Source organism: Lampetra planeri, unplaced genomic scaffold, assembly GCF_965212315.1.
Source record: "Lampetra planeri unplaced genomic scaffold, kcLamPlan1.2.h2 scaffold_2225, whole genome shotgun sequence".
In the NCBI taxonomy this organism is placed as follows: domain Eukaryota; kingdom Metazoa; phylum Chordata; class Hyperoartia; order Petromyzontiformes; family Petromyzontidae; genus Lampetra; species Lampetra planeri.
The window spans coordinates 1-14,887 of record NW_027614995.1 but is presented as its reverse complement, the minus strand read 5'-3'; the positions used below and the strand labels follow the sequence as shown (position 1 = coordinate 14,887).

The window sequence follows — 14,887 nt, the reverse complement described above, 5'->3', positions numbered from 1 at the left end:
ACGCACGGCACCACACAACACACACCACGCAACGCACGGCACCACACAACACACACCACGCAGCGCACGGCACCACACAACACACACCACGCAGCGCACGGCACCACACAACACACACCACGCAACGCACGGCACCACACAACACACACCACGCAGCGCACGGCACCACGCAACACACACCACGCAGCGCACGGCACCACACAACACACACCACGCAGCGCACGGCACCACACAACACACACCACGCAGCGCACGGCACCACACAACACACACCACGCAGCGCACGGCACCACACAACACACACCACGCAGCGCACGGCACCACACAACACACACCACGCAACGCACGCAGGGAACACGCCACACATGACACGCACAGGGGGAGGACACGCAGTTAGACGCCGCATTCAGTCACGCCACATGGGTGTGGGGACAGCTACAGACGCGACAATTGGTGCCTCGCGGTCAAAATTTCCTGGGTTCAATTCGCGAATTGGGAGCATTTCTTACACGAAGTCAGAGGTCGCTACCGGGTACCCGATACCCGTACCCTACCCGATACCCGTACCCTACCCGATACCCGGCTACCCGTACCCGGCCGGGTACGGGTACGGGTACCCTTTTGCGACCCTGGTGCGGCCGGGTACGGGTACGGGTAGGTCGTGAGTCACTGGTGAGTCACCGTTTGTCACTCATTTCCCAACGTCTTGTCTCTTCTCACAGTTCAAGTTCCTAGAATCAACCCACCCGCGCCTGCAACGTGGCTTCATCCCAGAGGTCGCAATCGGGTACCCGATACCCGTACCCTACCCGTACCCGGCCGGGTACGGGTAGGGTACGGGTACGGCCGGGTACGGGTACCCATTTGTGACCCTGGTGCGGCCGGGTACGGGGGGGTAAGGAATCAAAACCCGTTTGCGAGCTCTGCACGAAGTGAAAGATCCCCTCCGTGTAGCCTTGACGGAACGTTGGAGCAAGTGCTGTTAGTAGCGAGAAGCAGCAGCAGCTATGAAGGCTACCGGCGCTGTGGCACACGAGGGGTGGGTGGCTACCAGCACCACGCCCGGCCGCCTTGGTCTCTCCCCAGTGACGATGTTTACTACACAACGCACCGGGTTCTCATTTGAGGCCGAGTCGACCTAGGGGAGGCCGAGGACCGGTTCAGATAATTATCGTCACCGTGAGCGGGAATTGGAACTCAACGTAGCGCTAACCAATACACACACCCACATGAAGACCCACAGACTAACGCATAGACCCACAGACTCACGCAGAGACCCACAGACTCACGCAGAGCCACAGACTCACACAGAGACCCACAGACTCACGCAGAGACCCACAGGCTCACACAGAGACCCACAGACTCACACAGAGATCCACAGACTCACACAGAGACCCACAGACTCACACAGAGACCCACAGACTCACACAGAGATCCACAGACTCACGCAGAGACCCACAGACTCACACAGAGACCCACATACTCACACAGAGAGCCACAGACTCACGCAGAGCCACAGACTCACAAGAGACCCACAGACTCACACAGAGGCCCGTAAACTGACACGGTAGGACCCACAGACTCACCCAGAGACCCACAGACTCACACAGAGCCACAGACTCACACAGAGACCCACAGACTCACACAGAGACCCACAGACTCACGTAGAGACCCACAGACTCACGCAGACACCCACAGACTCACACAGAGCCACAGACTCACACAGAGACCCACAGACTCACAGACACCCATAGACTCACGCCGAGACCCACAGACTAACACAGAGACCCACAGACTCACACAGAGACCCACAGACTCACAGAGACCCGTAAACTCACACAGACACCCATAAACTCACACAGACTCACAGATTCACACAGACCCACAGACTCACACAGAGACCCGTAAAGTCACACAGACACCCATAAACTCACACAGAGACTCACAGATTCACACAGAGACCCACAGAGACCTGTAAACTCACACGGTAGGACCCACAGACTCATGCAGAGACCTGTAGGCTCACAGAGACCCACAGACTCACACAGACACCCACAGACTCACACAGAGACCCACAGACTCACACAGAGACCTGTAGACTCACAGAGACCTACAGACTCACACAGACACCCACAGACTCACACAGAGACCCACAGACTCACACAGAGACCCACAGACTCACACAGAGACCTGTAGACTCACAGAAACCTACAGACTCACACAGACACCCACAGACTCACACAGACACCCATAGACTCACAGACACTCATAGACTCACGCAGAGAATCACAGACTCACGCAGAGACCCACAAACTCACGCAGAGACTCACAGATTCACACAGAGACCCACAGAGACCTGTAAACTTACACGGTAAGTCCCACAGACTCACACAGACACCCACAGACTCACACCGAGACCTGCAGACTCGCGCTGGTACTCACTGACTCACAGGCAAGATGCCCACGTGACTTACTTTGTCTCGAAGACGATCAAGTCGGCGTCGACCGGCGCATCGCTGTCGGGCGCCACTGCGACACGAACAAGAGGAGAAACCCCGGTGAGCGGTTACCACAGTAACAACCACTCACACCGCTTCACACCGCACGGGTCGAACCCACGACCTCCTGCGTACCAGGCGAGGGAGTTAACATCTTGACAAATACAGGCGTCGTCAGGGGTCTGGATCGAACCCACGACCTCCCGTATACCAGGCGAGGTAGTTAGCATCTCATAGCCACACGCGGCGAGGGGGGTCGAGATGGAACCCACGACCTCCTGGATACCAGGAGAGGTAGTCAACATCTCACCAAATACAGGCGTCGTCAGGGGTCTGGATCGAACTCACGACCTCCCGTATACCAGGCGAGGTAGTTAACATCTCCTAGCCACCGTGATGATGATGATGAGAGAGACACGCAGACTCCAAATGTACAGCAGCAGGCGTCGTCAAGGGTCAGGATTGAACCCACGACCTCCTGCGTACCGGGCGAGGTAGTCAACATCTCTCAGCGTCTGGGATAGAACCCACGACCTCCTGCATACCGGGCGAGGTAGTCAACATCTCCTAGCCACACGGGGGGGGGTGAGGGGGGGTGGGACACTGACCTGAGCCTGCTCGTGAGATGGACTCCTCGGGGGGCTTGGGGTGCATCAGGGTGAAGGGCAGCTCCACCGCAACGTCGCTGGGCACGGTGACGACGACGACATAGGGGTGGGTGGGGGTGGGTGGGGGTGGGGTGGGTGGGGGTGGGGGGGGTGGGTGAGGGTGGGTGGGGGTGGGTGGGGGTGGATGGGTGGGTGAGGGTGGATGGGGGTGGGTGGGGGTGGGTGATGGTGGGGGTGGATGGGTGTGAGTGGGTGGAGGTGGGTGGGGGTGGGTGGGGGTGGGTGATTGGTGGTTGGGGGTGGGTGGGGGTGGGTGGGGGTGCGGGTGGGGGGTGGGGGTGGGGGGTGGATGGGTGGGGGTGGGTGGGGGTGGGTGGGGGTGGGTGATTGGTGGTTGGGGGTGGGTGGGGGTGGGTGGGGGTGCGGGTGGGGGGTGGGGGTGGGGGGTGGATGGGTGGGGGTGGGTGGGGGTGGGTGGGGGTGGGTGATTGGTGGTTGGGGGTGGGTGAGGGTGGGGTGGGTGGGGGTGGGTGGGGGTGTGTGGGTGGGTGTGGGTGGGTGAGGATGGGGGTGGGTGAGGGTGGGTGGGGTTGGGTGGGTGAGGGTGGGTGGATGTGGGTGGGTGAGGGTGGAGGTGGATGGGGGTGTGTGGGTGGGGGTGGGTGGATGGGTGGGTGGGGATGGGTGGGTGGGGGTGGGGATGGGTGGGTGGGGGTGGGGGGGTGGGTGGGGGTGGGTGCAGGGGGGTTTGGTGGGTGGTTGGGGGTGGATGGGTGGGGGTGTGTGGGTGTGGGTGGGTGGGGGTGGGAGGGTGGGTGGGTGTGGGTGGGTGGGTGGGTGGATGGGTGGAGGTGGGTGGGGGTGGGTGTGGGTGGGGGTGGGTGGATGGGTGGGGGTGGGTGGAGGGGGGTTTGGTGGGTGGTTGGGGGTGGGGGTGGATGGGTGGGGGTGGGTGATGGTAGGGGTGAGGGTGGGTGGGGGTGGGTGATGGTAGGGGTGAGGGTGGGTGGGGGTGGGTGATGGTAGGGGTGAGGGTGGGTGGGGGTGGGTGATGGTAGGGGTGAGGGTGGGTGGGGGTGGGTGATGGTAGGGGTGAGGGTGGGTGGGGGTGGGTGATGGTAGGGGTGAGGGTGGGTGGGGGTGGGTGATGGTAGGGGTGGGTGAATAGGTGTAAGGCCCCACTTGAAGCTACGTCGCTCTTTGTCAGAAGCGACCGCCAGGCTTATCGCAAACGATAGCTTCTCAACCATCATCATCATCGTCGTCATCATCGTCGTCATCGTCGTCGTCATCGTCGTCATCATCGTCGTCATCGTCGTCATCATCGTCGTCATCATCATCGTCATCGTCGTCATCATCATTGCCATCATCATCGTCATCATCCTCGTCATCATCATCGTCATCATCGTCGTCTTCATCATCGTCATCATCGTCATCATCATTGCCATCATCATCGTCATCATCCTCGTCATCATCATCGTCATCATCCTCGTCATCATCATCGTCATCATCGTCGTCATCATCATCGTCATCATCATCGTCATCATCGTCATCATCATTGCCATCATCGTCGTCATCATCGTCGTCATCATCATCGTCATCATCGTCATCATCATTGCCATCATTGCCATCATCATCATCCTCGTCATCATCATCGTCATCATCATCGCCATCGCGTGGATATTTACAGCAGCAGAGTACTCTGAACGCGTGACACCGATTCGAAATGTGGAGGGAAAAACCAGAGGACCCGGAAAAAACTCCTCGCGACCACCACAGGGAGAGAGAGAGAGACACGCAAACTCCAAATATACAGCAGGCGTCAAGGGTCAGGATTGAACCCACGACCTCCTGCACACCTGGCGAGGTAGTTAACATCTCGTAGACACTGTGATGATGATGATGAGATGGACACGCAAGCTCCAAATATACAGCAGCAGGCATTATCAGGGTCGGAATTGAACCCACGACATCCTGTACACCAGGCGAGATAGTCAACATCTCCTAGCCACTGTGATGATGATGATAGAGAGACACACGCAAACTCCAAATATACAGCAGCAGCAGGCATCGTCAGGGTCGGGATGGAACCCACGACCTCATGTACACCAGGCGAGGTAGTCAACATCTCCTAGCCACTGTGATGATGATGAGAGAGACACGCAAACTCCAAATATACAGCAGCAGGCATCGTCAGGGTCGTGATGGAACCCACGACCTCCTGCACACCTGGCGAGGTAGTGAACATCTCCTAGCCACCGTGATGATGATGATGATGAGAGAGACACGCAAACTCCAAATATACAGCAGCAGGCATCGTCAGGGTCGGGATGGAACCCACGACCTCCTGCACACCAGGCGAGGTAGTCAACATCTCCTAGCCACCGTGATGATGATGATGATAGTGAGACACGCAAACTCCAAATATACAGCAGCAGGCATTGTCAGGGTCGGGATGGAACCCACAACCTCCTGTATATCAGGCGAGGTAGTGAACATCTCCTAGCCACCGTGATGATGATGAGATGGACACGCAAACTCCAAATATACAGCAGCAGGCATCGACAGGGTCGGGATGTAACCCACGACTTCCTGTACACCTGGCGAGGTATTTAACATCTCCTAGCCACTGTGATGATGATGATAGAGAGACACGCAAACTCCACATATACAGCAGCAGGCGTCGTCAGGGTCGGGATGTAACCCACGACCTCCTGCACACCAGGCGAGGTAGTTAACATCTCCTAGCCACCGTGATGATGATGAGATGGACATGCAAACTCCAAATATACAGCAGCAGGCGTCAAGGGTCAAGATCGAACCCACAACCTCCTGCATACATGGCGAGGTAGTTAACATCTCCTAGACACTGTGATGATGATGAGATGGACACGCAAACTCCAAATCTACAGCAGCAGCAGGCATTATCAGGGTCGGGATCGAACCCACGGCCTCCTGCATACCAGGCGAGGTAGTCAACATCTCCTAGCCACCGTGATGATGATGAGAGAGACACGCAAACTTCAAATATACAGCAGCAGGCATCGTCAGGGTCGGGATGGAACCCACGACCTCCTGCACACCAGGCGAGGTAGTCAACATCTCCTAGCCACCGTGATGATGATGAGAGAGACACGCAAACTCTAAATATACAGCAGCAGGCATCGTCAGGGTCGGGATGGAACCCACGACCTCCTGCACACCAGGCGAGGTAGTCAACATCTCGCTAGCCGAGATGACAAAGTGTTCAACATACACACATCATGAACGCGTATGTAATATTTTACACACATGTTCGAATGTTATGAATGAGAAACGATGCATTAATTTACCTTGTTGCTATGTCACCCAGAATTCTGGAACATAAAAAAAATGAAACAATGAGATGACAACGACAATGAGATGAATCACAACGGAGAGGGGGGGAGGGGGGGGGGAGGGTTGGATCACGCGAACATCAACGCCGTGGTCGTTCAAACCCACCGCCACCATCACCCCGTCACCCCGACAAAGCCCAGTCAATCATATTCTTAGATTTTTCGGTAAAGTCACGTGGGTATGAACAAGTATAACCCGTAAAAACAAAGTGTTGCACTATAATATGCGTGGCGGCTAGAGTCCTCTCGTCCTCTGGCTTGAGATGGCTGCCACCTATGGGTCAGATGATTGCATTGCACCATTAAGCAATTGGTAATTAAATAGAATTTTTTGTCCTAAAAAGTGTAAAATTTTGGAACAAAAAATTTCACGAACAGTAATTGTCACGCACAACGAGTCTGTGTGCAAAATGTCAGCTCGATTGGATCACGGGAAGTGGGTTAAAAAACGACCGATAGATTTGCACGGTCCTAAGCAAGCAAGCAAGCGAACTTAATATAAAGGATTTAAAAATTAAAATTAATAAAAGTAAAATAAAATAAAAATCACGACGTTTCGGAGGCAACACAAGCTTCCGTCTTCAGGTGGAACCATCACAGCACGATAGCTGTATCAAGTAAAGAGAAATTCCAAAAAAACAGTCCTTGTATATATACTGGTTGAGGGTGGTAGAGCGGGTGGGGATAATGTTCTAGATTTGAAGCTTTCGTGACTGCAAGGATTCATATTCTTAGGTTGTTTCGGTAAAGTCACGTAGGTAGAAAAATTTTAAATTAATAAAAGTAGAATAAAAATAAAATAAAAAAATAAAAATAAAAAAAGAGTTAAGCCGCACCACCTCTACATAACAAAAGGCTTAGTCCCTTTTACATGCACCTTTGCATTATCCGTACCTAGTTTACACAACAAAGGCTCATTCTTTTTGATTTAAAGCTTTCGTGACTGCAGGGATTCATCTTCTTGGTTCTTTCGGTACAGTCACGTAGAAGGGAAGTAATAAAATAATAAAAACAAAACATAATAAAATATTATATTATATAATTTTATTTTACCGAAAGAACCAAGAAAAGAAAAAAAAGGCTCATTCCTAACAGGGTGCTTCAGACGCACCGAACCTCACAAAAATAATATCCAGGGCCTACCTTGCCTCCTCCCACCCTCAACCAGTATATATACAAGGACTGTTTTATTGGAATTTCTCATTCGCTTGATACAGCTATCGTGCTGTAACGGTTCAACCTGAAGACGGAAGCTTGTGTTGCCTCCGAAACGTCGTGATTTTTATTTTATTTTCATTTTACTTTTATTAATTTACATTTTTTTCCTACGTGACTTTACCGAAAAAACCTAAGAATACGGAAGCTTGTGTTGCCTCCGAAACGTCGTGATTTTTATTTTCATTTTACATTTATTAATTTTAATTTTTTTCCTACATGACTTTACCGAAAAAACCTAACAATATGGGGAATAAGTTGTCTATGTGTTTGTGTTTCTCCCTTGTGATGGGACCTTGTAGCATGAACTTTGAGATGTATAAGAGGCACGGGGTGACCAATATGATCTGAATTGGTCCGTAATAAGGTAGGGCACTGATCAGGGGTTCACAGGTATGTTTATACACTACACTATACACTACACTAGTTTACACTACACTATACACTACACTACTACTTTACAATATACACTACTTTACACTACACTATACACTACACTATACACCACTATACACCACACTACTTTACACTACACACTACACTATACACGACACTATACACTACACACGATACACTACACTATACACTACACTACTTCATACTATACACTACACTATACACTACACTATACACTACACTATACACTACACTATACACTACACACGATACACTACACTATACACTACACTACACTACTTCATACTATACACTACACTATACACTACACTATACACTACACACTACACTCTACACTACACTACTATACACTACACTATACACTACACACGTATATTGTCGTGTGTGTGCTCAACTTAGCAACGAAGTCTGCGCGTTTTTGTTTACGTGACGCAAACCCCTTGACCCATCACCCCTTGCCGGATGGCGGCGGGGTTAGTGACACAACCTTCGATATTTCACGCGACCCAACCCAACAAGAACCCTCCACTATGGATAATGTTGCTTGCGAAAGCACCGCTACTATCGCCACTACCCCACAGATATGCGCCATCCACCGAGGCCTACGATGGTTGGCGTGCGTACACACACGTGCGTACACACACGTGCGTGTACACACGTGCGCGTACACGCAGGTGTGTGTACGCACGTGTGTACGTACACACACGTGCGTACACACACGTGCGTACACACACGTGCGTACGTACAACCACCCGCTCGCTCGCCCGCTCGCCCACCCGCCGTCTCTCTCCCACTCGCTCGCCCACCCGCTCCCCCGCTCGCCCACTCGCCCACTCGCCCACCCACCCTCTCTCCAACTCGTCCTCTCTCCCACCCGCTCGCCCGCCCGCTCCCTCTCTCGCCCACTCGCCCACCCCCCCGCTCGCCCACTCGCCCATCCACCCTCTCTCCAACTCGTCCTCTCTCCCACCCGCTCGCCCACTCACCCGCTCACCCACTCGTCCGCTCGCCCGCTCCCTCTCTCGCCCACTCGCCCACCCGCCCTCTCACCAACTCGCCCGCCCACTAGCCCGCCCGTCTCGCCCACCCTCCCGCTCGCCCGCTCGCCCACTCACCGACCCGCCCTCTCGCCCACCCGCCCTCTCACCAACTCGCTCGCCGCTCGCCCCGCTCGCCCACTCACCCACCCGCCCTCTCACCAACTCGCCCGCCCACTCGCCCCGCCCGTCTCGCCCACCCTCCCGCTCGCCCACTCGCCCACCCGCCCTCTCACCAACTCGCTCGCCACTCGCCCACTCGCCCACCCGCCCTCTCACCCTCTCACCAACTCGCTCGCCCACTCGCCCTCTCACCAACTCGCTTGCCACTCGCCCACTCGCCCGCCCGTCTCTTACCCTCTCACCAACTCGCTCGCCCACTCGCCCTCTCACCAACTCGCTCGCCACTCGCCCACTCGCCCGCCCGTCTCTTACCCTCTCACCAACTCGCTCGCCCACCTCGCCCACTCGCCCTCTCACCAACTCGCTCGCCCACTCGCCCTCTCACCAACTCGCTCGCCCACTCGCCCACTCGCCCACTCGCTCGCCCGTCTCTTACCCTCCTCGCGAGACCACGAGCTTCACCTTGACCTTGTAGGAGACGAGGATGCCCAGGATCTCCTTGTTGGCGCCCTCCTTCACTCTGAGCGAACAACGCACAACGAAACCACGCGGTGCCGATTGTTAACAACAACAACAACAACAAATTAAAATAAGAATCAGAATCAGAGAGGGTTTTATTCGCCATGAAAGTTTGCACAAACAAGGAGTTTACTGTGGCAGGAAGGTGCATACATTCAACATGTAGGAATCTTAAAAACTTAAATAAGTGGTGTACATATGATAATTGTTTTTTTTTTACCCTTCTATCTGGCAACAAAACTGACACCTTTTTTTACAAGGAGTCATGTTTGCATAGACCACAATACCTGCAGTCATAATGCAAACAAAAAACACAACTTTGATAATGTATGCACTGTCCTTGAAGTTGATTGATTTTTACTGGCAAATGAGATTCCCATGGTGTAAGTGGAATACAGTCTAACTATACTAAAATTAAAAAGTCTAACTAAACGTGCGTGTGTAATGCACCCTCACCATCACACTGTCTGTCTGTGCGTTCAGTCCGCTCGTTCATCCCTGCGTCTGCCCATGCGCGAGTCTGTTCATGCGTGTGTGTGTGTCCGTGTGTGTGTGTCCATGTGTGTCCGTGTGTGTGTGTCCGTGTGTGTGTGTCCGATAGTGTAGCGGGTAGCGCTACGCTGCGCTATGAACCTGACGACCCGGGTTCGATTCCCGCTCACGGCTAACACCGGTGACGATTATCTGAACCGGTCCTGGGCCTCCCCTAGGTCGACTCAGCCTCAAATGAGTACCTGGTGCGATGTGTAAACATCGCCACTGGGGAGACAAAGGCGGTCGGGCGTGGTGCTGGCCACCCACCCCCTCGTGTACCGTTCCGGCCTTCATAGGTGCTCGCTAACAGCACTTGCCCCTACAGTCTGTTAAGGCTATACGGGGGATTTTGTCTTTGTGTCCGTGTGTGTGTGTCCGTGTGTGTGCGGGCGTTCGACACTTCACGTGGCCTCAAGGTGCACATGGCCTGGCACAAGCGTCGTGGTGACGTCACCGCCACTTAATGGCGAATGGCGGTTGTTGTGTGTGTGCGTGTCCGTAGGGGGCACAGGTGGTGCATCAGCCAGTCATCTCGGTCATCTCGGTCAGTCGACCCGTGGCACCTGCTGGGTCTGCCCCGTGACCTGCCAGCGGGCGTTCGACACTTCACGTGGTCTCAGGGTGCACATGGCCTGGCACAAGCGTCGTGGTGACGTCACCGCCACTTAGTGGCGAATGGTGGTTGTTGTTGTTGTTGTGTGTGTGTCCGTGTGTGTGTGTCCGTGTGTGTACGTGTGTGTGTCCGTGTGTGTGTGTCCGTGTGTGTGTGTCCGTGTGTGTGTGTCCGTGTGTGTGTCCGTGTAAGTGTCTTTCCGTGTGTTTGTCTGTCCGTTGCGTGTGCCTGTCCGTGCGGTGTCTGTGCGTGTGTCTGTGTATCCATGTGTCTGTGTGTGTGTCCGCGTGTCCGTGGGTGTGTCGGTGTGCCTCACATGGTGGAGGAGTTCAGGTTAGTGTCCGTGTGTCTGTCCGTGCGGTGTCTGTCCGTGTGTGTGTCTGTCCGTGTGTGTGTCTGTCCGTGCGGTGTCTGTCCGCGTGTCCGTGGGTGTGTGTCGGTGTGCCTCACATGGTGGAGGAGGCCAGGTTAGTGTCCTCGTGTTTGAGTTTCCCGTCCAGGGCGAGGCCGCGTTTCTCACGGTTGCTCGCCAGGAACGGGGTGAGGGTGTAGACCTTGCAAAACGTGGAGCTGGGAGCCACCGTGTCACTGTGACGCACACAACAACATCAACAACATCAACAACAACATCAACACAGATACACAACAACAACATCATCAACACCACAGGAACGGGGTGAGAGTGTAGACCTTGCAAAACGTAGAGCTGGGAGCCACCGTTTCACTGTGACGCACACAACAACATCAACAACATCAACAACATCATCAACATCATCAACAACATCAACACAGATACACAACAACAACATCATCAACACCACAGGAACGGGGTGAGAGTGTAGACCTTGCAGAACGTGGAGCTGGGAGCCACCGTGTCACTGTGACGCACACAACAACAACATCAACAACATCAACAACATCAACAACATCAACAACAACATCAACACCACAGGAACGGGGTGAGGGTGTAGACCTTGCAGAACGTGGAGCTGGGAGCCATCGTGTCACTGTGACACACAGAACAACATCAACAACATCAACAACATCAACACAGGGATACACAACAACAACATCAACAACATCAACAACAGATATACAACATCAACAACAACACACATACACAACAACAACATCAACACAGGGATACACAACAACAACATCAACAACATCAACAACAGATATACAACATCAACAACAACACACATACACAACAACAACAACGGGATACACAACAACAACAACATCAACAGATATACAACATCAACAACAACACACATACACAACAACAACAACACAGGGATACACAACAACAACAACATCAACAACAGATATACAACATCAACAACAACACACATACACAACAACAACATCAACACAGGGATACACAACAACATCAACAACATCAACAACATCAACAACATCAACAACAGATATACAACATCAACAACAACACACATACACAACAACAACATCAACACAGGGATACACAACAACAACAACATCAACAACATCAACAACATCAACAACAGATATACAACATCAACAACAACACACATACACAACAACAACATCAACACAGGGATACACAACAACAACAACATCAACAACATCAACAACAGATATACAACATCAACAACAACACACATACACAACAACTACAACAACACAGGGATACACAGCAGTGATAAACACTCGCGTTGTGGTTAAGTGTCTCTGACACGGCCACTATGACGCCCTAGAGAAAGAGAGACACCCAGACCCAGGGCTCGAAGCCAGGGTCTCAGTGGTAGTGGCTCAGCGTTTCTGACACGGCCCCTTTCAACCCCCCAGAGTGACACCCAGACCTGGGCTCCAACCCAGGACCTCAGTGATAGTGGCTCAACATTTCTCACACGGCCAATATGAACCCCCAGAGAGAGACACCCAGACCCAGGGCTCGATCCCAGGAGCTCAGTGGTAGTGGCTCAACATTTCTCACACGGCCCCTTTCAACCCCCAAAGAGAGACACCCAGACCCAGGGCTCGAACCCAGGAACTCAACGGTAGTGGTTCAGCATGTCCGACACGGCCATTATGAACCCAGAGAGAGACACCCAGACCCAGGGCTCGAACCCAGGAACTCAACGGTAGTGGCTCAACATTTCTGACACGGCCATTATGAACCCCCAGAGAGAGACACCCAGACCCAGGGCTCGAACCCAGGAACTCAGCGCCAATGATTCAGCGTCTCTGACACGGCCATCGTGAATCTATCGTGACAGAGAAGAGACAGCGTGAGTGAGACACCCAGAACTAGGGCGTGAAAAAACCCAGTTTTTGAGCTACCCCCCCCCCCCCAACCATATCGCGGCAAGGACAAGACCACTTGAAAATATTAAGAATTGGAATTGCTTTAAGAACTGCATACGTATATGTACATTTTAGATATTTTTATTATTTTATTACTTCCCTTCTACGTGACTTTACCGAAAGAACCAAGAAGATGAATCCCTGCAGTCACGAAAGCTTTAAATCGAAATTTTATATGTACTTTATATATACATAGACACTCACTCTGCTTCTTCCACGGACACTGGACACTTGTACTGGGCTGTGTTGAAGAGGCAGATGTCTGCAAACTGCCGCACTGCACACACAGAGGGACAGCGGTGAGACACACGCAGACACACACACACACACAGCTACACACACACACAGCCAGACACACACACCTACACACACACACAGCTACACACACAGCTACACACACACACACAGAGACACACAGCTATACACACACACACAGTTACACACACACACAGCTACACACACACACACAGCTACACACACACACAGCTACACACACACACACACACAGCCACACACACACACACAGCTACACACAGACACACACAGCTACACACACACACAGCTACACACAGCTACACACACACACAGACAGACGTCACCCGCCACGGACACACACACACACACACAGACACACACACACACACACAGACACAGACACACACACAGCTACACACACACACACTCCTACACACACACAGCTACACACACACACACACAGCTACACACACACACACACACAGCTACACACACACACAGACACACACACACACACAGACAGACGTCACCCGCCACGGACACACACACAGAGCTACACACACACAGACACACAGCTACACACAGCTACACACAGCTACACACACACAGCCAGACACACAGCTACAAACAGCTACACACACACACACAGACACACACACACAGACAGACGTCACCCCGCCATGGACACACACACAGAGCTACACACACACAGACACACGGCTACACACAGCTACACACAGCTACACACACACACACAGCCAGACACACACACAGGTAGACACACACACAGCTACACACACACAGACACACACACAGACACAGAGACACACACACAGACACAGACACACACACAGACACAGAGACACACACAGACACAGAGACACACACATACACAGAGACACACAGCTACACACACAGAGAGACAGCGGTGAGACACACACAGCTACACACACACACAGCTACACACACACACACAGACACAGCTACACACACACACACAGACACAGCTACACACACACACACACAGCTACACACACACACACACAGACACAGCTACACACACACACAGCTACACACACACACAGCTACACACACACACACAGCTACACACACACACAGCTACACACACACACAGACACAGATACACACACAGCTACACACACACACAGCTACACACACACACACACAGCTACACACACACACACACACAGCTACACACACACACAGCTACACACAGCTACACACACACACAGCTACACACACACACAGCTACACACACACACAGCTACACACACACACAGCTACACACACACACAGCTACACACACACACAGCTACACACA

General features: G+C 52.8%; 1 protein-coding gene across 1 annotated transcript; it reads right to left on the bottom strand.

Moving 5' to 3' along the window:
* Positions 1-447: 447 nt before the first annotated feature.
* Positions 448-13,622, bottom strand: LOC144740506 (beta-arrestin-1-like; the record flags this gene model as incomplete). Its single annotated transcript, XM_078623352.1, has 6 exons — positions 448-2,529; positions 3,107-3,183; positions 6,439-6,462; positions 9,712-9,795; positions 11,392-11,529; positions 13,495-13,622. Coding segments are annotated over 6 exons (510 nt in total), but the record flags the coding sequence as incomplete, so codon positions are not given.
* Positions 13,623-14,887: the final 1,265 nt, after the last annotated feature.